At 43.6% G+C, this 24,887-nt stretch overlaps 1 protein-coding gene across 9 annotated transcripts in view; it reads left to right on the top strand.

Moving 5' to 3' along the window:
* Nucleotides 1-24,887, top strand: part of LOC122923205 (pulmonary surfactant-associated protein D-like) — a 104,373-nt gene that overhangs the window by 36,318 nt on the left and 43,168 nt on the right. The window contains exons 1-3 of one of the 9 annotated variants that reach the window (XM_044273947.1): nt 4,658-6,333; nt 7,240-7,719; nt 24,072-24,286. In XM_044273947.1, the coding sequence (XP_044129882.1) occupies nt 24,088-24,286 (199 nt within the window). In that variant the 5' untranslated portion in view covers nt 4,658-6,333; nt 7,240-7,719; nt 24,072-24,087. The other 8 variants (XM_044273948.1, XM_044273950.1, XM_044273949.1 and 5 more) reach the window with 8 other exon arrangements.

Raw genomic sequence — 24,887 nt, forward strand, 5'->3', positions numbered from 1 at the left:
GCACTAGGGACAGATTTAGCTGGATATAAATTTGAGGCCTAGTATTTAGGCGCTGGGTGACAGGTATGGGTTTAGTGCCAGAATTAGACTTGGAAATACACAGTAGCGGGTGTGTGTGAAGTTATTCTGAATGACCCAATGTGCACCTTGAATATTATATACCCTTTTAGGGATAGATTTCAAATAGCTCTGATATAGCAGAAACCACTAAATTATGAAATTGCTAAATTGGGAATTGTATTTCAACCCAGAACAAGAAATGTGCTTGAACGGACACTAAATAACTCGCCCAGCTACAGCACTAAGGACAGATTTAGCGGGATATAAATTTGAGGCCTAGTATTTAGGCGCTGGGTGACCGGTATGGATTTAGTGACAGAATTAGACTGGGATATGGCCAAAAAATGAACAGACTATTGCTGGTTAAATGCACTTGGTGTGACAGCTTCACCCTGATGTAGGCTTTAGCCAAAAAACAACCACACCATTGAGGGTTAAATGCACTTGGTCGCAGCTTGTGCTGGCGCACCACAAGACACAAAATGGCCGCCGATCACCCCAGAAAAATGTGACTGACAAACGGTCTGGGCAGCCTAAAAACAGTGAGCAATTGAGGATCAGCAGCTCAATGATCCACAGCTGCAGATCGATCAGTTAATCAAGTCCTTTGGAGGAGTTAATCTGCCTAATCTCGCCCTACTGTCGCAGCCGCAACCTCTCCCTACGCTAATCAGAGCAGAGTGACGGGCGGCGCTATGTGACTCCAGCTTAAATAGAGGCTGGGTCACATGGTGCTCTGGCCAATCACAGCCATGCCAATAGTAGGCATGGCTGTGATGGCCTCTTGGGGCAAGTAGTATGACGCTTGTTGATTGGCTGCTTTGCAGCCTTTCAAAAAGCGCCAAGAAAGCGTCACAAAAGCGCGAAGAAAGCGACGAACACCGAACCCGAACCCGGACTTTTACGAAAATGTCCGGGTTCGGGTCCGTGTCACGGACACCCCAAAATTCGGTACGAACCCGAACTATACAGTTCGAGTTCGCTCATCCCTAGTTAACACTGTAAAAATAAGTATAATTATTGTTATGTCTACTGTTATTACATTTTCTTTGCAACATGTGCCCTCCCGGGTATTCATCTTTTTACCCCTATACAGGGGATTGGACTTTGCTGCAGGGGGTGCACCATTTGGAGTAGTCTCTGTTCAAGTGACTGCTACCCATAGGGATCAAGAGACACTGGTGCGGAGCATCAAGGGATCGACAAAAACTGTAGTCAGGGACAGGCTGAGGTCAGGGCAGACAGACTATGTACAATCTGATAAAAAGTCTGAGAACAGGGTGTGCAGCTCTGGGTCAGAACTGAGATTAGGCAGAAGTCAGCCCCAGCAGCAAAGGGTCAAATCTGGGAATCAGACAGAAGTTGGTATGTTAACACAGTGGTCCCCAAACTTTTTTGCACCAGGGACCGGTTTCATGCAAGACATTTTTCCCGCGGACTGGGGGACACATGTCGGGGCAGTGATTAAGTGGAGGTTACTCATGCACATAACAAAATACAATATTGCCAATAATAACACTTTATAAAGACCAATAATACTGCTATGCCATAATCCCATTTAGGCCCCCACTCAGTGACTTATAGGTGATGTCTCCTCTGGCTGGAGTCGTTCTCTTTCCTTTTTTTCCTCAGTCTTGCACAGATCATGGCTGTTGACCACAACTTTTTTCTGCAAAATTGAACACAACTATTTAATTTTTGTGCATGAGTTTATGCCCCTATTTGGTAATCATCCCCATTTACTCCCTAGTAGATATAATGCCCCACCAATTGTGCCCTTTGTACGTATAAAGCCCCCCAGTAGTTCCCTCTTTACATATAATGCCCCTGCCCAGTAGTGGCCTCTGCACATATAATGCCCCAAAAGTGGCCTCTATACATATATTGCCTATCAGCAATGGTCTCTTTACATATTATGCACTCCAGCAGTGGCCTCTTTACATATAATGCCCCCAGCAAGGCCTCTATACATATAAAGCCCCCCAGTAGTGGCATCTGTACATATAATGCCCTCAGTAGTGGCCTCTATACATATAATGCCCCAGTAGTGGCTTCTATACATATAATGCCCATCAGCAATAGTCTCTTTGCATATTATGCACCCCAGCAGTGACCTCTATACATATATTGCCTATCAGTAATGGTCACTTTACATATAATGCCCCCAGCAAAGCCTCTATACATATAAAGCCCCCCCAGTAGTGGCCTCTGTACATATAATGCCCCCAGTAGTGGCCTCTATACATATAATGCCCCAGTAGTGGCCTCTATACATATAATGCCCATCAGCAATAGTCTCTTTGCATATTATGCACCCCAGCAGTAGCCTCTATACATATAAAACCTCCCAGTAGTGGACTCTTTAAATATAGCCTGGCCCCCCAGTAGTGCCTCTTTACTAATAGTACCCCCAGTAGGTGTCCATAAACCAAATAATAAAAAAAATTAAGAAAAGAAGAGCAAAGTACTCACCTCGCTCCTGCTGTCATTCTTCCACCCTGCTGCTGCTTTGGCTGCCTGCGTGATGTCACAACCTACTGTACTTTATCACAGCCTCATAGGCCTCAGGCCTAGCTGCCTTCAGCCTATTAGGCTAAACGGCGGAGCACAGAAACCAATAGTTCCCACCCCCACCTCTTAACAATGGCGCTCCCTGAGACGGTACTGGGCCATGGCCTGGTGGTTGTGGACCGCTGCGTTAACAGACACATTTATTGCAGAACACCTTTTCAGAACACTAGCAGACAAGAACCACAAGGAAAGCTGCTTTAAGTACCCCAAGATGTGTGACATCCCAGAGTATGTCACTAAAACTCTGTCACCCTGCTACATGATGTTAAGTGTATATGTGTTATCATCCTGTGAAATCTTACATTGTATTTTCCATTATGTGCATTTCCTATGACTGTTTTATGTAAATTGCTGTAATTCTTCATGTACACCAGTAGGTGTCGGCAATGTATAGGCAGTCTATAGACAGTTTAGTATATCTAGCCTGGAATAGTCCATTCCAGGTTAGCTCCCCCCTTTCTGAGGAGGAATGGAAGGTTTCCACTTCCTACCTCAGGGGGAGGAAGGAAAGTTCTAGGCAGTGTGTACCAGCCCCCTGCTGGGGGAGGCTGTGTTAGTAGGAGCTCCCAGTTACAGGGATCCCAACCCTGGATCCAACCTCGGCTGAGGTTCAAGATCCATCTTAGATATATAAGGGGGTATAGGACGGCAAGGTGCACCAGACTGATGTCGCACCCCAGTCACCAAGGAAAAATTGTAGTGAAGGAAGAATGGGCACTCTTATACCTGGACCACACAGTTAGCAAGTTGACAATAATTTTTTATGGGTATGATACCAGTGTGTGATATAACACAGAAATTACAGTCACTTATTAATATTCACAAAATAGAACTGAAATTAAAATCCTAAAAATATGCAGGCCTATACGATTTAATAAAATATAAAAAATATTCAATATAATAATAGTCCACTGATATAACTGTAACACAAACAATTTCGATCTAGCAGGTAGTGGGTTGGCTGGATGACCTGGTTTCCCGGTCAAATAATGAATTTTGTCTAGGACAAGGTACAGATAGACTGGCAAGTTGGCTGGATTCCGATAGCTACAGCAGTGACTGGTACTAAGTGAATATGGTAATCTCAGTCCAAAGTGCACAGGGTTAATGCAAATAGTGATCTCAAAAAATCTGTGCTAACCACACAGTATCACAAAGCAGCCTCGCTGCTTCTGGTACTGAAATAATAATGTGAGTTTATAAATGGTGCAAATAATACAATACAGGTACAAATATGTGGTGTTGAATATAAATATAACAGTGCTAGAAATAAAATAAAAGTATTCCGTCACAGTAGGGGATACAGAATGTCCCTTGTTCTCGGGGAGCTCGGTAATACTAATGATCCATCTGGATTGTTGCAGTATAACTAAGGTTCAGTCTCTGTTATAATGTAATCAATGTCCTGATACAATGTAGCAGATCTCCTGAAAGTCGACCTTGTATTTAGGCTTTACAATCCACGCAATTTCTGAGATTAAACCTTGTGCTTCAATGTTATAATCTACAAGGATTTAGAGTCGGCAAGTTTTGGATCCAATAACAGCAAAGTTATAGCTGCGGTAAGGTTTTTTATATTATATAAAGAGCAATACTTATCACAATTGCAGCAACATTAGAGTGTTACTCACGCTTAGTCCCGATGTCCCCTCTGTGGCGTCCCACGTGGTATAGATTCAGGGTAAGCTTACCTCTTGGTGACTGATTGCAGCCTAGCCTTGCTGTTAAATTAGAATAGTGTGCAGTCCGGTCTTGCAGTTCCACAGATACAGCTGCGAGTGAGAGAGTAATCTCTATAACGCCGCAGGTTCGTAGTGGGTTTCTTTAATTGGAGTGGGTGATCCACATATCTCTAGCGGCGTAAGTAGTTAGTTGCATCTCACAGGCTCCCTTATATCACCTGTAAGTTGCCGCACTATGTCCGGAAAAACTTCATTTATCTTTTCCTTAGAAAGGTTCATTTATCTTTTCCTTAGAAAGCGCTTTCTTAGTACAGCAGATAATACAGCAGAAAACATCAAGCTGTTATAATTCCAAATTAGCCGTTTTTTGTCAGGTCCAATTCCTCCACACCAGACGAGTTTCGAAGGTTATCCACCTTCTTCCTCAGTGGCTTATTTGGATCTATCTGACTGGCCGGCTTTTATTCATTTCCCTTCCAAAAGGGCTCCATAATAGACCCGGAATGGATCTGAAGGATCTGGTGTTCTTAGATAGGCTTTTCCATCTGTTGCTGTTCTCCTGCGTTTTTTTGTGTATTCATGCGTTTTTTCTACTATAAGGTCTTAGGTTCAGAAGAAACATTACCTATATTTTTTTTTTGTTCTAATTGTTTGCGTTTTCATATTACATACATATTTATGTCCCATACTAAAAAACTCAAAGACAACGTCCCAGTATAGCATAAAATCACTTAGCTGTAGACATTTGTCACCTTGTACCACCAAATATATATTTAGTGATTTTGTTATAAAGAACAAAGGGATATAGTATAGTTTTGATTTAATACATGTAATTGTATTTATTGCAGACTATCTATGGACTGGTTGGTCTTAGAATATGAATTCCCTGTATGTATCTTTGTTGGGAATATAGAAAATATATAATTTTTATATCATCTAAAAAATTTAAAACATTTTTTATTAAAATTATTTGATTAAAATATGTTTAAAAATATGAAAATATAGAAATATAAAAATGCTATAAAAATGATGATGACATAATTATAGGATGTGAAAATAGATACCTTCAGCCCTCATAATATTAGAAATGTGAAAATAGATACCTTCAGCCCTCATAATATTAGAAATGGCGCAGAGATAGCTCGCCGCAGAGTACTGTCACTTCTATTCATAATGGCCATTCTCACTTCTCCTAAAATATGGAGTATACTGTAAACTATATATAGGGAAATACATATAAAGTATAACCATTATACCTGGTCCCTGTTTCCTTTGGGGGTCATTCACTTGATGTCATGGGTAAAAGCTACCATTTTTTGAAAAGTAGTGCATGTATAGTGGTCTGTCTGAGTGGAAATGCGTATATATCCAGGAACTCTGTGTAATCCCGATTAATACTAGAGGAGAAGTTGAGATTGTAATTATTTTTGTTAATTTCTTCCAAGAAGGTATGGAGGCTAGATGCGCCTCCCTGCCAGATAAAAATTACATCGTCGATGTACCGTCGCCAGAGCACCAGATCCGACCCCAGTCTGGGCGTGATGGTCTCCTGTTCCCACTGAGCCATGAAAAGATTGGAATAACTGGGGCACGTCTGGCGTGGAGGAATTGGACCTGACAAAAAACGGCTAATTTGGAATTATAACAGCTTGATGTTTTCTGCTGTATTATCTGCTGTACTAAGAAAGCACTTTCTAAGGAAAAGATAAAGGAACCACAGTTTTTTCCGGACATAGTGCGGCAACTTACAGGTGATATAAGGGGGCCTGTGAGACGCAACTAACTACTTACGCCGCTAGAGATATGTGGAACACCCACTCCAATTAAAGAAACCCACTACGAACCTGCGGCGAGATAGAGATTACTCTCTCACTCGCAGCTGTATCTGTGGAACTGCAAGACCGGACTGCACACTATTCTCATTTAACAGCAAGGCTAGGCTGCAATCAGTCACCAAGAGGTAAGCTTACCCTGAATCTATACCACGTGGGACGCCACAGAGGGGACATCGGGACTAAGTGTGAGTAACACTCTAATGTTGCTGCAATTGTGATAAGTATTGCTCTTTATATAATATAAAAAAACCTTACCGCAGCTATAACTTTGCTGTTATTGGATCCAAAACTTGCCGAATCTAAATCCTTGTAGATTATAACATTGAAGCACAAGGTTTAATCTCAGAAATTGCGTGGATTGTAAAGCCTAAATACAAGGTCGACTTTCAGGAGATCTGCTACATTGTATCAGGACATTGGTTACATTATAACAGAGACTGAACCTTAGTTATACGGCAACAAGCCAGATGGATCATTAGTATTACCGAGCTCCCCGAGAACAAGGAACATTCTGTATCCCCTACTGTGACGGAATACTTTTATTTTATTTCTAGCACTGTTATATTTATATTCAACACCACATATTTGTACCTGTATTGTATTATTTGCACCATTTATAAACTCACATTATTATTTCAGTACCAGAAGCAGCGAGGCTGCTTTGTGATACTGTGTTGTTAGCACAGATTTTTTTTTATCACTATTTGCATTAACCCTGTGCACTTTGGACTGAGTTTACCATATTCACTTAGTACCAGTCACTGCTGTAGCTATCGGAATCCAGCCAACTTGCCAGTCTATCTGTACCTTGTCCTAGACAAAATTCATTATTTGACCGGGAAACCAGGTCATCCAGCCAACCCACTACCTGCTAGATCGAAATTGATTGTGTTACAGTTATATCAGTGGACTGTTATTATATTGAATATTTTTTATATTTTATTAAATCGTATAGGCCTGCATATTTTTAGGATTTTAATTTAAGTTCTATTTTGTGAATATTAATAAGTGACTGTAATTTCTGTGTTATATCACACACTGGTATCATACCCATTAAAAATTATTGTCAACTTGCTAACTGTGTGGTCCAGGTATAAGAGTGCCCATTCTTCCTTCACTTCAAGATCCATCTTCCCAGACTGAGTCATCTACCTCGGCTGGACGTCCAGAGAAACAGCATCCACAGAACAATAGATCTCCAGGAAGACACCACCATACCCTGCGAGCAGTCCTGTGAGTACAGATCCCAAGACCAGGAGAAGATAAGTGCCTCCTTAGCTAGTCAAGCCCAAACTAAGCAGACTACAAGCAGAGCAGAAGACAGATACCTGCCAGATCTACTAGGCGTATGTACCAGAAGCAGAATAGATATAAATTCCTGCCACATATTGCCAAAACCTGCTGGGACCAAAGACTATTGCTGTTACCTTGTATGGATCAAAGCTGCCATTCAGTAAACTCAAGTTGGACTTTATTATCAGACTGGATCTCAATTATTCCATCAGAACTCCTATTAATTACACTCAATTTGTTGCAAGTGAGCCAGGATCTAGGAGTCCAGCCGTATCAAGGTAGGAGACACCGTTGACACTACCATATCTGCTATACAGAGACATTATCCCCCTCTGGCATTCCTCACCTGGTACGTGAGTTATAACATCTTAAAGGGCCCTGCTACAGTACCTGCGCAAGCTGCAATTGGCGTCACAAACTACTATAGACTACTACACATATATACTGACCCACTGTACCAGTGACCTGCTCATTGCAGATGGCAGCCATTGACTGGTGAAGGTTAAGATGCACATTCGCCTGTTAAGTGCCACAGGGTTCACAAGCAAGTGACCGATACATGTAGATTGAGAGAAGCCTGGCAGGCAAGCAGGCTACAGCCTACATGGGACAGTGCTACCACTGTGGCAGGGCCCACCACGAGAGAAAAACTTTAGGGGGAACTGGACCCCCGAGACCAAAGTTCTGGAGCGGGTAAGCAGAGCAGCAGCAGCCATGGGCCAGCACTGTAAAAGTATGTTGCACTTAGATGTGTGATCATTTTAATTCTTTAACTTCATTAAGTGCCCATTTACATAGGCAGAATATTCGGACTACAGTATAATCAGGAAAGAACGTTTATATGAACGCTCATTCCCAACATGACGACTCTGGGGTGAGTTGTCACTTTTGCAGGACATACAATTCTTGTTTGTCAGCAGTGCACTGCCCTGTGTAAACTGAGATTGGTTGCCAACAGTCTGTATCGAAACAAAGGATTTCAGTAGCGATTCTGCATCCCATACAGATGAGATAATCGAAGCATATAATTAAGGATCAGAGAGAACCAGTTCGTTCCAGAACTTTGCTATTTTTTGAACAGCAAGCGAACCCGAATCTTTTCAGGTTAGTTTTGGATGAATCCAATAAAACTGTGCGTAGAGCCATTTTAGTGCACATGTCGGGAAGAGAAAAACACTAGGGAAGATGAAGAAGGGCTCTCACATGACACTGAGCGGAAGTACGAGGGGGTGGGGGTGCTTGCCCTGATTGGCTCCCAGGCTAACATACAGGCTGGATGAGTCAAAAAATGCTGCAGCAGGCAAGGAAGTGCCCTAGCAGAACAAGCAGAACACAATTATGTGTTGGGCTGTGAATAAGAGTAGCTAGGTGTTAAGGTGTCTGCAAGAAAAATGATCTTAGGAAGTCAGAGACAAAAATCTATCAGGGACAGTCAGAAATCAATCAAGCTTGTACTATATTGCCAGGGAGAATGGAGGCTAGGATTACAAAGAAGAATTGTGTGTGTAGATTAGGGACACGCAGGGTAGCTGACAGCCAAGGAGAGAGAAGATATGAGCTATGGCTGGCTGTACTAGTGATGAGCGGCAGGGGTCATATTTAAATTCGCGATATTTCTCAAATATTTTGTAGAATATTCAGGGAATATTAGCAAATTCGAATATTTGTTATATTCTACGATTTTTTTACTCGAAAAATCGACAAGGCAATGATCGCGTAATATGAGAATTTTCATCATGCAAATTTTTATAGCAAATTTTTCAATTGCCGAGCAAAAACATGATTCCTCCCTGCTTCTTGCTTGTGGGCCAATGAGTCATAGCACTATATTGAATATATTAGTTTTTTTCGAATATTCATAATATTCTAAAACAAGAATATATAGCAATACAGCGTATATAAAAAATGAATTTACAGCAATTTAGCTAATATAGTGCTATAATCATTTTTTTCAATAGTATAATTTTTTTTCCAATCTGAACTTCAGATGAGAAAAAAATTACAATTATTAGACAAAGAAGATTATAGCACTATATTAGCTAAATTGCTCTATATTCGTTTTTTTAAATATATATGTTCACTATATAACAAAGTACATAAGGCCGAAAAAAGACATTTGTCCATCCAGTTCGGCCTGTCATCCTGCAAGTTGATCCAGAGGAAGGCAAAAAAAACCTGTGAGGTAGAAGCCAATTTTCCTCACTTTAGGGGAATAAAAATTCCTTCCCGACTCCAATCAGACAATCAGAATAACTCCCTGGATCACCGACCCCTCTCTAGAAGCTATAGCCTGTAATATTATTACGCTCCACAAATACATCCAGGCCCCTCTTGAATTCCTTTATTTTACTCACCATCACCACCTCCTCAGGCAGAGAGTTCCATAGTCTGACTGCTCTTACCGTAAAGAATCCTCTTCTATGTTTGTGTACAAACCTTCTTTCCTCCAGACGCAGAGGATGTCCCCCCATCACAGTTACAGTCCTGGGGATAAATAGATGATGGGATAGATCTCTGTACTGACCCCTGATATATTTATACATAGTAATTAGATCTCCTCTCAGTCGTCTTTTTTCTAAAGTGAATAACCCTAATTTTGATAATCTTTCAGGGTACTGTAGTTGCCCCCATTCCAGTTATTACTTTAGTTGCCCTCCTCTGAACCCTCTCCAGCTCTCCTATGTCTGCTTTGTTCACTGGAGCCCAGAACTGTCTTGTTTTAGAATATTACGAATATTCGAAAAAACAAATATATTCAATATAGTGCTATATATTAGTTTTTTAGAATATCCATAATTTTTCCCATTTAAAGTCATGATTCCTCCCTGCTTCTTGCTTCATTGCCCCACAGACAAGAAGCAGGGAGGAATCATGTTTTTACTCGGCAATTGAAAAATTTCCGATAAATATTTGCATTACGAAAATCCGCATTGCAAAAATTTGCAATATAAAAATCTTGAATATTCTAAATTGCGAATATATATCAATATATTCTAAATATTCACAAATTTTCGAAGTACCTATATTAGCGATAAAAATTTGTAATTCGAATATTCGTGATCAACAAATGTACCTACTAGCAGAACTGCAGCTGCTATAGTGAAGACCTCAAAAGCAGCTACCTGCAAGGAAATATTTTCACCCCCCTCCCTTCATTTTCACAGACATCATTTCTTGCGGGGTTAAATTTAATTAAGTAGCATATATACATAAACATTCATTTATTTCTAGACCTGGTTGCAAATAAAAAATTTTTTGGGGGGGGTTTAATTTCATTAAGGAGTATATATACATGATTCCTGCAGCATTACACAAGGTATAGTAGCAATCTACCTGTGAGTGTGAGTGTGAAATTGAGCATGAGGCCTGGTCTTTAATAATCTATTAATGTTCATGAATTTTTCCAGGTTGCAGGTTTTTAAGGTTGCAATTCAATTTTTGTTTGGGGGGGAGTAAGTTTAGTAAAGCTGCATATGTGATAATTGCAGCAATACACCAGGTAGTGCACAACACTATCTGAGAGGCACACAAATGTCAGGGTTACAGAAGGGTTACAAATTAAAGATCCAGAGCCAGAATATGGGTATCAGCAGCATCAACTATACGGACAGAAGTATTAGTAGTAGGCTGCAGTTGTCCCTTCTGGCTTCATAAAGGTGCAACGTTGTTGAGGATAAAGAGAAAGAGATTGAGGATCGGATGGCTCACTCTTCCTTTCAGTCACAGCAGGATGATGTGGAGGTGAGATCAGAGTCTGACACCATGTCATGGAGCCAGGGGTCACAGTGTCTTTCTTGCTCAGCCTCCAGTGCCATCACTGAGAGGGTTTTTAGTGCTGCAGGGGGTGTGGTGACATCCAAATGGACCATGTTCTCATCTACCAGTGTCCAAATTGTCACTTTTGTCAAATGAACGAATCCTGAATTCAGCAGAATTTTCACACTCCTCCGACTGACTCTTATGAATAGATCTAACCTTGCTGACAGTGCCCCATCTTTCCACCATTGATGTCTGCCATCCTGCTTGCCACCATCATGCCACTGCTGTGATCTGCCTACCATCACGTTCTGTACTGCTACTTCTGCCTGCATTATGCCACAAATGTGACCTGCCAACCATCATGTTCTGTATGGCTGTTGTTGCTGCTTTCATCATGCCACTGTTGTGACCTGCTAACCATCATGTTCTGTATGGCTGCTGCTGCCATCGCCACCATCACGTCACTGCTGCAACCTGCTGACCATCATTTTCCGTAAGGTTGCTGCCTTTCTGCCAACATGTACCATGTGGCTGCTGCTGCAGCAACCACTGACTCAGCTGCTGCTGCTCCTCGCTGTTAATCCCCTACTGCCACTACAAAAAAATTATTACTAACAGACCCCAATTATTTTTATAAGGGGTTAAAGGAGAAAATGCACCCTATGATGTGTTCCGCATTTTATCCCCATTCAAAAACCACCCCATATGTGCTTGCAGCCTGCTGTATGGGTGCACAGCAGGCAAACTGCTAAATATGAATTTTGCTGCCAGGCCTGAATTGGCAGACATGGATTTTAGGTGCCATGTCACGTTAAACAAATTCCTGAGGTCCCCAGAAATGAAAAACCCCAAGAAGTCCCCATTTGGAAAGAGCACCCAAGTACAAACATTTTAAATTGTGGAAAGGGTACTATTCAGCAAACTGGTGTCTCAAAAAAGACAGAAACACTTGTGAAAGCATTTCAAAAGCACACATTTGTAAAAATGGAAAAATGACTAGCAGACCCAAATTTTTCACTTTCACAAAGGGTCAAAGGAGAAAATGCACCCCAGTATATGTTCCCCATTTTCTCTCTTTTTGCGAACACCCCATATGTGCTCTTAGCCTGCTGTATGGGCGCACAGCAGGGCTCTAGAGGCAAAATGCAAAATATGTTTTTTGCAGGGCTTAATAAACAGACATGGATTTTAGCTGCCATGTCGCATTAAATACGTTTCTGAGGTCCCCAGAAATGAAAAGCCCCAAGAAGTGACCCCATTTCGGAAAGAGCACCCCCGTACGAACATTTTAAGTTGTGGAAAGGGCACTTTTGAAAAAAATATGTATTGGTTGTTAGAAAGTGGATATGCAAGCGAGGTGGACTAAATCAGAGATATAAACTGGAAATATTGCAGGAAGTATAAAGGATGAAATTAAATTAATACTCCATGGATGAGTGATAGATTCTGAAGCACTCCTGCATGCCAGGTTTTTCAGGGCAGGTTTTGCAGTGGTAAATTGTGTCTTCCCTTATCAACCTTTTGGAACACAAACTGCTTCTTTTTTGGGTCCTTCCCTTCCTTGCTGTCTGGGGGTCTTGACCTGGGAAATGTTGCCCTGATACAACACGGGCAGCATAACTTCCAGAAGTACTGGTGTTCTGGTTCTGGCCAAGCTGCCAGTTCGGTTGATGTACTGCTCCAAATTAATTAAAGTACGTGCACGGAGAGATCAGACAGACAACCCACTACATGGAGTTAATCAGTATCTCTGGTTTATTTCTGAAAAAGCAGACAATACATAGGTTTCACGAGAGGAAGGAGTGGGAGGGGGGTGAAAGATAGAGTATATCTTTATTATTGGCTATTAACTCTATACTTTTCTGTAACCTTGACGGCCAGAGGAAATTCCTCCTCCCTCCCCCCTTGCTCCTGGGTGAAACCGTTACTTCTTCTTTCTTTGTAACTGCTTGCTTGAGCTGAACGGAAACCACAAAGAAACAGATGATAAAAACACAAAGTAAGATTCTAGTTTATAGGTGTTGGCTGAATGCCTGGCTGCCATCTTAGCTAAACATAGTCCTCAACAAGCAAGTATCCATTTTGTATCAATAGTCCATAACAGTCCCCCCTTGGAGACTTGATTGTAGACTTTCCCTTCGCCTAGCGAATCCCCTGGGCATACCATTCGTATCCTCTTCACCCGCAGTGGCGACAACCTACCCCTTACAGGTAGGCTCCTGGTTGCTCGGACTTGTGGTAATACCTTGGGATTCATCTCACCCTATCTCAGCCAGGCATCATTGTGAGGAGGGGGAGCTGTGTTGAACGATGTTTCCTTCTGTCCTTTCTCATCGTAGAGGAGCATAATAGGTCGTTCATCAGTTTTCTTCATTCTTTTTGAAAAGCGGGTCACACAAATAAGAACGAGCTTAATCACTACATATATCACCAATATTATTAGGTCTACCTGCAATATTACTTGGACAATTTCCATGAGCCAACCCCCAATACCTTTGAACCAGTTATTGGGGTTAAGAGAAGAGAAGGTATCAGACCACCATGTATCTTTATCAGCTTTATGTGCATCCAGCCATTTATCTCTTAAATCCGCCATAACTTGCAAATTACCCTGCGGGTCTATGTAATGGCAACAAGAGGGTCCCACAATCTGGCACATACCTCCATCTTTAGCTGTAACATAATCTAGAACTAATGTGTGTTGGTTGGTGACAATGATTAACTGGTTTTGCACAATGTCTGAGGTATTCATAAGTCTCATCACTTCCCATATTTGGTCATCCAGGTAGTCTGTTGCTACTACCAGATGATCCCACATCTGCGCTATCATGGGATATATGAAGATGGAACTAACAATTTTGTTGGAAATGCTCATCTCTACTACATGTGGCTTGCCATTTGGTCTGGGTGTGTTATCTTTGGCCCTACTATACAAGGTGTGTTTAGGTACTGCATTTATGTCAATTTCAGAGTGTGGTACTATAAAGGTAGCAGGAGTAAGCCTGGCGATGGTGCACAGTCCTGTGACATTCTCGGATAACCATTTGTATGCTTTGTGTCTAAGTATATGTCGTCTGGAACTGCTACTGCTGTGCCATTGAATAATCGGGTAATTAGTTTGGCTAATTTTATCCCTTTCGCCAACTCATATCCTTTTGACTGACTTTCGGTGTCGTTAGCTAATATACCTGTCAGGAGATCCTGTACAGTACGGTTGTTACAGGGCAGATCCTTTCCGTTCTCAGCATCCACACCAATACACTGCATGTGGCTGTCTGTTTTTGAATCATTGCAACCTGAGTGTATGTGTGGACTAAATGTCATACCTTTGGTTTGTACTTGGAGACAATAACAGTGTGTCCAGCTTGGAAAACATGTGACATTAGCCCAGTGTCCATCTTGCCAAGGAGTAGAGCTATAATCTACCGAGGGTCCTGATCTGTTTATCATGAGCCATGGGGCATCTGCCCACCCTGCAACAGGTAAGGCTACTTCCCTGTCCTTGTGTGTACTGGATTTAACTTGGTGTATACTAGTGAGAAAGATGGTAGAATTAGACAGGTCAATCAGTTCAGAAAGGTCCACGGGTATTGCAAAATAAGGCATACTGGTTGAACTCACGGGACTGTGGGTACAGATCCAACAATCTCTGAGTGTCTCAACCCCTGGACTAGAATTTGATGGTGCCGTGTCAGTGAATTGTCCCATTTATTACCCAGTGGCGTGAACACTGCAGATATGCCCACTGTCAAAGTCATGATCAGTATGTGAATCCTCATGGCTTATTGTTCCAGGGTCGTCGGGACAGCCTTTTTACTCTTTTACAATGTGAGGCGTGGATCCAGGTAAGCCTCCCTTCGAGTTTTACAGAGGTCGGGGTAGTCAGCAACATCTGGTAAGGCCCCTTGTATCGTGGTTCGAGGGTGTTTCTGATGTGTTTCTTGACCACCACCCACTCTCTTCCCTCTAGGAAGTCAGGATCTGGAATGGAAGAGAAAACTTGTGCACGTATGTTAGACAATTGTTTACTCAGGGCAATCACATATTTAGCAACAGATTCATAATGCATTTGCAATTGCTGTGGGAAGTATTGCCCCATCCTAGGCCGTGTCCTAAACAAAATTTGGTGTGGAGGCCTAGGGGTGTGTCTAACTGAAAATAGTGCTATTGGCAGGCATTGTACCCAACTGAGCCCTGTCTCCCCAGTCATTTTCAGCATCTTGGACTTCAGTACCCCGTTCAGTCGTTTGACTTTGTCGCTGCTCTGGGGTCTGTAGGGTGTGTGATAGGCTAAGTGTGACCCTACCATCTTCCAGACTTCTTGGGTTAATCTAGCAGTGAATGCTGGGCCCTGATCACTCTCAATGACCTCAGGTAGTCCGAACCTACAGACAAGCTCCTGCATCAGTTTTTTTGCAGTAGTGGTTGCTGTCTGGTTTCGGACGGGGTAGGCTTCTGGCCACCCAGAGAACAAGTCTATCACTACTAGCACATATTGAAACCCTTGGCACATTGGCATCTGGATGTGGTCAATTTGAATCCGTTGGAACGGGTACTAGGCTTTGGGGAGACATTTGGTTGGTGTAGGCTCAGGTCTTCCCAGGTTGCACTGTGCACAGATGAGGCAAGACTGAGTATGCCTCACCAGGACAGGGGTTATACCTGGGGCCACCCATATTTTGTCTATTAGTTCTTTCATGATGGTCTTAGATTGGTGGGTGGGCCCATGAGTTATTGAAGCTATCAGAGCATAGAGAGCTTTGGGCAGAGATGCTCTCCTTCCTTGGGTCCACAGTCCAGATTCTTTCTCTTCTTGGGCTGACTTTTTTAGCCAATCCAATTTTTCTTGTGGCGTGGCCTGTTTCTGTATTTGTTTCAGGAGGTTCCATGTGATTTCTTCTTGTTCCAGGTCTTCCTGTGTTATCATAATCTGGTCTGACTGGACTCTTTCCTCTTTCACTGCTGCTTCCTTGGCCGCTTGGTCAGCTAGGGCGTTTCCTCTGGCCTCAGGGGTGTCAGCTCGAGTATGGGCCTTTACTTTGATCACTGCCACTTAGTTGGGCAGGAGTACTGCTGCCATTAGGGCTGCTACTGCTGCAGCATTCTTAATCGGGGTTCCTGCAGCTGTAATGTAATCCCGGGCCTTCCATATTAGTCCAAAGTCATGAACCACTCCAAAGGCATATCTAGAATCTGTGTAGATATTGGCGGTAGAGTCTTTTGCCATGAGGCAGGCTTCAGTGAGGGCAATGAGTTCAGCTTCTTGTGCTGACTGGTCTGGGTGCAATTGTCTTGCACACAGCACTTCATGCTCACTTGTGACTGCCATGCCTGTATGGAACTTCCCCTTGTCATTGGCGTACCTTGAGCCGTCCACAAAGAGAATCCAATGAGGGTTTGTCAGAGGAGTGTCTTGGACTGATGGTGGTGTCCCTACTTCAGCTTCCATCATTGTGATGCAATCATGTTCTTGTTCCTTGTAAAGAGAGTCGGTTGAGGCCCATAGTTCTTCTTCCTGAAGATCCTCTTCAGCATGTAGATCAATAAAATCTTCAGAATCTCCATTATACTCCCCCCTTGGAAGAGGAAGGAGTGCAGCAGGATTGAGGATGTGGCACCTCTGAATGGTGACATTATCTGGCAGAAGCAAACTACACTGAAGCCGGAGGTGGCGCTGTGCAGTGAGGTGTTTAGGTTGAGTCTGCTGGAGGATGGCAGAAATGTCATGGGGAGCCAGAATAGTGAGGGGATGACCAAGCACAACGTCAGATGTGACGTTTAGAAGAGAGCTGGCAGCATGGATAGCTCTAACACAGGAAGGGGCTTCTCTGGCTACTGGGTCCAGTCTCTTTGTATGGTAGGACTTTGGGGTCCTACAAGGGTCACAGTGACTAGTGGGACATTGAGGTATCCAATATCCTGGGGTCCTCTGGCCCAGAGAGTATTGGGGATGAGGTGCAAAATGGTTTGCAGCGAATCCCCTTGCTCATATGAATCAGTGCAGAATTTTATTGTCAGACATCCAGCAGCTGTGGGTGTCACATAATTTGAGTGAAAACCACAAAGACCAAGAAGCGAGACAGTTTCTTATCAGAAAGAGGATCTCAAACTAACACAGCAGAAACTAACATTTCTGTGAAAAGAAAAAAGGTGGGGGTCAACTGATCCCCCGCAGCTGTCCTGCAATGTGGTGGAATGATCTGCTAATTTAGCTTTTGTCCATTTCTGTAGTTGTTCTATAAAGAATTTTCCAGACTCATGATCCCGGGGGTCAAAGTTAGCACCTTTAAGTTCAGGGATGTGGATTTGATCCATTATCAGTGTGGAGTATTCACCTGTCTTGTTTTCCACTATACTTTGCAGGTCCGACCATGTGCACCCATAGGTTTGATGCACTTGGGACAGTTTCCTGAAAAAGGGCATGGGATGGGTCTCAGGGTCAGGCAGTAAATTCACTATGGTGAATAACTGTTGTGGGGTGAAAGACACATATTTTGGTGGTCCCTGTGGCCGGTTAAGTGCTAGGGCTTCTTTCAGTGTCTCAAGGTTTCCCTGCTCAATTTTCTGTAAGTTCTTTTGTAACTCTGTAATCTGACCCTGCAGTATTTGATCTTGTGAACGTCGTGATGGGCGCACGGTCATGGGTACAGTCCACTGTGGTGCCAGGGATAAAGTTGGCGGATCACCGTAGTCTGTCGGGGTACCCCGCGAAGGAGTCTGCATATTACCCGGTGCATTTTGTATGCCCATTGTGGATTCTGCAGCACCGTCTGCATCCCCCTGTTCTGCTTCATCAGGTTGCCCCCCTACCATTATAGGAGTAAGGGTGGCAGGTGAGTGGGGTAGCATGAATGTACCGTCCGGGTTAACCATGGGGTACAAGGTAGTAGGAAGGGGCAAGGGTGACATAGGAGTGACGGGGGGGGTCCGGACCGAATGATATTAAAGGTCCGTTCATGGGCGTTGCCTGGGGACAAGATGGCGCTGTAGCTAACACGGGAAGTGATGGGACGTGCCGGGGAGTAGTTACCAAGGTGTGGTTTTGTGGGTGGGGAACCCCACAGGGAAGGCACGTATCACGGGAGGAGGGATTCTGTTGACCACATGTTTTGCAGGTCCACCCACCTGCTTTCTTCCCGGCGCCATTATAGGGTGGTGGCGTGTTCAGCGTGAAGTCATGTATCAATGCAACACCAGGCTTACAGAAATATCTCTGTCTTTTCTCATCAAAATTTAGTTCCCCCCCCCCCCCCGGTCTGTTCAAATTCTTTACTACAGTCCAACCACACACGGACCATGTCTGTCAATTTATCATCTTCTAACTTCCCTCTCTTCTCGTTTAACAACACTTGCCAGGTGGCAATACATAGGATGCCTCCTTTACAGACACTATAACTCTTCTCCAACTTAGTTTATCCTTTTATGAAATGTTTGCCTCTCCTATCCGCCACGTACTGTTCAGGTGAACAGTAACCCTTCGGGACACTTTCCTCATTTCCTATTATCTCTCGTACCTACTGAAGCCGCCTAAAGACCTCCTGTATAGAGTAATCACTGGACGCGAAGACCTTTGAGTCCCGGTCAGCACACTCTGGGCTACCGCGAACCGCTCTCCACCCATCTGTGATCGTCCCCTTTATGGAGATTCGAGTCAGACACCGGGCTGAACTCCGATACAGGCACACAGGAGAACTCCGTGTCTCCGTCAGTGATACTTGTCAACAGGGTCTTCACAACTTATAGGCACAACACAGTACATCAAGACTTAAAACATATGGGGTTCTTACTTTCATGCCCTCGAGGACGTCCCAGACTGCTTCCGCACCCCTCCCTCAGACGAACACCAAGAGGCTACACCAGGGGACACTTTATAGGCAAGATGACTCAATTTTCCTACCTCATATCACTGGTTGCGATCCCGGTGTCCGTTAGTGCGCCTCTCCTCGTCTGGTCTCTGGGGGTACGGGAACAGAGGGTCCAATCCTCGAGCCCCACGATTGGCGCCAAAATTGTTCTGGTTCTGGCCAAGCTGCCAGTTCGGTTGATGTACTGCTCCAAATTAATTAAAGTACGTGCACGGAGAGATCAGACAGACAACCCACTAAATGGAGTTAATCAGTATCTCTGGTTTATTTCTGAAAAAGCAGACAATACATAGGTTTCACGAGAGGAAGGAGTGGGAGGGGGGTGAAAGATAAAGTATATCTTTTCTATTGGCTATTAACTCTATACATTTCTGTAACCTTGACGGCCAGAGGAAATTCCTCCTCCCTCCACCCTTGCTCCTGGGTGAAACCGTTACTTCTTCTTTCTTTGTAACTGCTTGCTTGAGCTGAACGGAAACCACAAAGAAACAGATTATAAAAACACAAAGTAAGATTCTAGTTTATAGGTGTTGGCTGACTGCCTGGCCGCCATCTTATCTAAACATAGTCCTCAACAAGCAAGTATCCATTTTGTATCAATAGTCCATAACACTGGGACCCTCCCTGGCGTGGGTTTGAAAAATTAGGGCCTTGATTACCACCTCTTGGAACTGAAGGAAAGCTCCTCTGTGGCCGGCAGAATGAAATAGCATGAATTGCACATTGCCATCTGTACAATATGTACGGCCAGTTTTTTGTACCACACTTTTGTTTTTCATGTGGTACTGTAGGGCTTCATAAGTTGACCTGCAAGATCCACTCCTCCTATGTGCCTGTTGTAGTCCAGGATACAAACTGGTTTTGGGGAAAGTGGTAGTAGTACCTTGTACAGGAGCAGGGGAGCTGGCGGGAAGGGACAGGGACAGAGACGGAGGGTGGTTTATGGATCTGGAACAGCTGCAAATGAAAAATAGAATCTGTGCAGCTATTCCAGATGTTCTTTCTTCTTCTTTTCTTCTTTCTTCTATAGCGCTGCCATTGGCTGGAGCGTTGTTCCAGCCAATAGCAGCGCTGGCAGGGGACCCAAAACACTGGTGTCCTCTGCCTGACCTAGGAGGAGACAGGTGCTGACTTGTTCAACACCAGTCACCTCCGCATGACATCCCCCACCCCACCCCATTTGCAGCTCCGTATCACAGCCGGAGCTGTGATGGGCATGTGTGAGGAATCTGGCCAATAGCAGTGATCGGGGCTGCAGGGGGGCAGTTCAGCACCAAGCTGCCCTTACCTGGAATGGCTGCCTGCCGGTAGGAGCAGGCATGGTGCCGTGATTTCACCCCCCCCCCCCATCCTTCACCAGAGCCCCGCGAACCTTGCGCCGTCCTTAAGTCACTTCTGGTTGCGCTGTACATGGGATCTTAAGGGGTTAAACACTCTGTATGTTAACAGCGTAAAACATGCTTTTACCCATAGCTATGTATGTCAGAATCGCTTAGACATCATTTACTATTGCGGTTGTTGCGTCCCAGAGCTTGGGTAGGGGAAAGGGGAGAAAATTTATAAAAAAATTAAGGAAAAGAGAAAACAAGTTTTCCTTAAAACTAGGAGGCTAGAGGGGGTTATATACCAACTTTCAGGGCAATTGGAGCAACTTGTTTCAGTCCAAATCGATTTGGATCCATACCAAACTTTTTCAAATATTCAGACCGGACAAATCTTGAGGGGTTCGCTCATCTCTACATGTAATTAAAACTAAATGAATAGCCATTGATTAGGAATAAACAATTAACTCCTAATAATTGCCCTAAGTATTGAGTCATAGGGCTTTTATTCACGCTGAATAGTTTATGCAAGGTGAAAAGATAGGAATTAGTGTTACTTTCTACAAAAGAAAATTATTACTGGCTACTATCCTTATGTTCTCAAACTAATATATAAAGCTGAGTGTATGTGTGTATGTCTGCTAAAGGAATCCGCACTGTTGCATTTACAATCATGAATCAGGTGTCCAGAAAGGTTTTATATGGGTCTCATCTCTCTAGGACGTACCGGTCCTGAGATATGAAAAAAAAAATTCAAATATGGCACATCACATGACCTACATTAGCCAATAGAATCCTGCAGGTCTTTCTCTTCATATCCCAACTGCAATACACACTGTCACATGTCCCTTATCAGCCAATAGAAGTCGCGGGTCCTTAGTCTACACATACACACAGTTTTACACCAGGTTTCCATAACAACCCAGGCATTTTTCTTCACTGCTGTAAGTCAGCTTTAAAGGGGCATGGCGCAGTGAATGACACTGTTAAGGGAGTGGAGTGCTGTGGAGGTCATAGTTAAGAGGGCAGGTAGGGTGGCCATTTAGGCCACCCTTAAAAGATGGACTTAAAACCCCGCCCCCTGGTACTGCTAAGCCACGCCATGACCTAGTTAATCCACACCCCCTCCCACTCCACAGCCGATGGGGATTGAAAAAATTAAGGTAAAAATCTACTTTCACCCCCCCCCCCCATCCTTCACCAGAGCCCCGCGAACCTTGCGCCGTCCTTAAGTCACTTCTGGTTGCGCTGTACATGGGATCTTAAGGGGTTAAACACTCTGTATGTTAACAGCGTAAAACATGCTTTTACCCATAGCTATGTATGTCAGAATCGCTTAGACATCATTTACTATTGCGGTTGTTGCGTCCCAGAGCTTGGGTAGGGGAAAGGGGAGAAAATTTATAAAAAAATTAAGGAAAAGAGAAAACAAGTTTTCCTTAAAACTAGGAGGCTAGAGGGGGTTATATACCAACTTTCAGGGCAATTGGAGCAACTTGTTTCAGTCCAAATCGATTTGGATCCATACCAAACTTTTTCAAATATTCAGACCGGACAAATCTTGAGGGGTTCGCTCATCTCTACATGTAATTAAAACTAAATGAATAGCCATTGATTAGGAATAAACAATTAACTCCTAATAATTGCCCTAAGTATTGAGTCATAGGGCTTTTATTCACGCTGAATAGTTTATGCAAGGTGAAAAGATAGGAATTAGTGTTACTTTCTACAAAAGAAAATTATTACTGGCTACTATCCTTATGTTCTCAAACTAATATATAAAGCTGAGTGTATGTGTGTATGTCTGCTAAAGGAATCCGCACTGTTGCATTTACAATCATGAATCAGGTGTCCAGAAAGGTTTTATATGGGTCTCATCTCTCTAGGACGTACCGGTCCTGAGATATGAAAAAAAAAATTCAAATATGGCACATCACATGACCTACATTAGCCAATAGAATCCTGCAGGTCTTTCTCTTCATATCCCAACTGCAATACACACTGTCACATGTCCCTTATCAGCCAATAGAAGTCGCGGGTCCTTAGTCTACACATACACACAGTTTTACACCAGGTTTCCATAACAACCCAGGCATTTTTCTTCACTGCTGTAAGTCAGCTTTAAAGGGGCATGGCGCAGTGAATGACACTGTTAAGGGAGTGGAGTGCTGTGGAGGTCATAGTTAAGAGGGCAGGTAGGGTGGCCATTTAGGCCACCCTTAAAAGATGGACTTAAAACCCCGCCCCCTGGTACTGCTAAGCCACGCCATGACCTAGTTAATCCACACCCCCTCCCACTCCGCAGCCGATGGGGATTGAAAAAATTAAGGTAAAAATCTACTTCTGTCAGCTGCAGGGGTTGGAGGGAGGGTGACTTTCTCCGTGCAGCTCATGCTCAGACAGCACAGTGCTGCTGTCTGAGATTTAGCTGTTGAAAATGGCATCACTGTGTCTGTCCATGCCCTGTGCCGGACGGAGGACAGGGAGTCTGAAAGCCGGACTGTGCGGTCTAAAACCGGACCTCTGGCTACCCTAGGGGCAGGATGATATGGAGTTCACAGTTAAGCGGACGGTCCGCTATGGAGGGCAGTGTTAAGGGGCAGATTGCTGTTGAGGCCACTGTTAAGGGGGCAGGATGTTGTGGAAATCACTGTTAAGGAGATGAGGTACTGTGGAGGTCACTAATAAAGGGGTGGCTGCTGTGGAAGTCACTGTTAAGGTATGAGATGCTGTGGAGCTCTCTGTTAAGGGGGCAGGGAACGGTTGAGGTCACAGTTAAGGGGACAGTCCACTATGGAGTTCAGTGTTAAGGGTGGGGTGCTGTAGAGGTCACTGTTAAGGGGGTGGGGTGTTGTGGAAGTCACATTTTAAGGGAACGGAGCTCTGTGGAGGTCACTGTTAAAGGGGCGGGTTATTGTGGAAATCAATGTTAATGAGACCTGGTACTGTGGAGGTCACTAATAAAGGGTAGGCCACTGTGCAGGTCACTGTTAAAGGGGAGGGCGCTGTGGATGTTACTGTTAAGGGGGCCGGCCACTGTGGAGGTCACTGTTAAGGGAGGAGGGGAATGTCGAGGCCACTAATAAAGGGGCAGCAGGGTACTGTGAGGTCACTGTTAAGGCAGTGGAGTACTGTGAGGTCACTGTTAAGGGAGTGGGGTACAGTGGAGGTCACTGTTAAGGAAGCGCAGTACTGTGGCAGTCACTGTTAAAGGGGCAGTCACTGTGGAAGTCTTTGTTAAGGGGGCCAGGAATGGTGGAGGTCAGTTAAGGGGACGGTAACCTATGGTCAGTGTTAAGTAGGGGGTGCTGTAGAGATCACTGTTAAGGGGCGGGCCACTGCGGAGGTCAATGTCAAGGGGGTGGGGTGTTGTGGAACTCACTGTTAAAGGGGTAGGCTGCTATAAAGGTCAAAGTTAAGGGGGTGGGCTGCTGATGAGATCCCATTTTAAGGATACGTGGCGGACACTGTGGAGGACACTGTTAAGGGGGCGGGGTACTGTAGATGTCACTATTATAGTGGATAATGTCAATATCTTTTAATGACACACACAAACATTAAATGAAATAGATTAAATATACCTGTGCAAAGCCGGGTCCTTCAGCTAGTAGTATTATAATATAGACTGTATTATTAATTTAAACAAGTGTAAGCAGTTTTATGTAACAATTTCTTATTTTTTAGAGAAAAATCCCGAACAATGAGGTTGATACAGCTTTTCAGTTTTCTACTATATGGATTCCTCCTAAATGCACATACTACTACAGATAATGTTCGACGTGAGGAAGTTGTAAATACTTGTGCTGTTATATCCTGCAGTACACATAGCTCCAGTGGATTGCCTGGAAGGGATGGAAGAGATGGCAAAGAAGGAGCAAAAGGAGAAAAGGGAGAACGAGGTAACTGATCAATGCCTTATCACAGCAGTTCAACACTAACTTCAATTATTCATTATAGCTTTCTTTTCAGTATAAGCAAATAGACAGAAATACAAATTATGCTAGTAAAAGTAGAAAGCTGCTAGCTTTGTAGTACTGTTCCCACTATTGCAGTGCATTTCATGTCCCAACTTTGCACATTTGTGGAAAGGTAAGGAGGCTAATTTATTCACCTCTGCTGTCAGCTCTTAGGGCATGGAACACTGTATATTTGGCACCAGAGTTCATCTTAACAAGGTCACAGTGAGTGAGGCCACATAAATAGTGGAGTAGATGAATAGCAGAGGAATAGAAGGTCTTCATAGCAACTCTACTAGTTGCAGCAAGCATTCTCAGCTTGAACAACTTCTAATCTCTTCCAATTATTATCCATGTTACAGGACCTACATTCACGATAAGGAGATACTTATCCAGTGGTTATTCAAGCAAGAGGAGGAGAGAGGTTGCGACTGAGTGGTGCCACCAGATATGGGGGTTGCCACAACTTGTAGTGGCAGTGGTGGCAATATTTGTTCAAGATCAATAGGCAAATGGATTGCAGCTACTGAACTTCCTTTCATAG

The sequence above is a fragment of the Bufo gargarizans genome, unplaced genomic scaffold (genome assembly GCF_014858855.1).
Source record: "Bufo gargarizans isolate SCDJY-AF-19 unplaced genomic scaffold, ASM1485885v1 original_scaffold_1350_pilon, whole genome shotgun sequence".
In the NCBI taxonomy this organism is placed as follows: domain Eukaryota; kingdom Metazoa; phylum Chordata; class Amphibia; order Anura; family Bufonidae; genus Bufo; species Bufo gargarizans.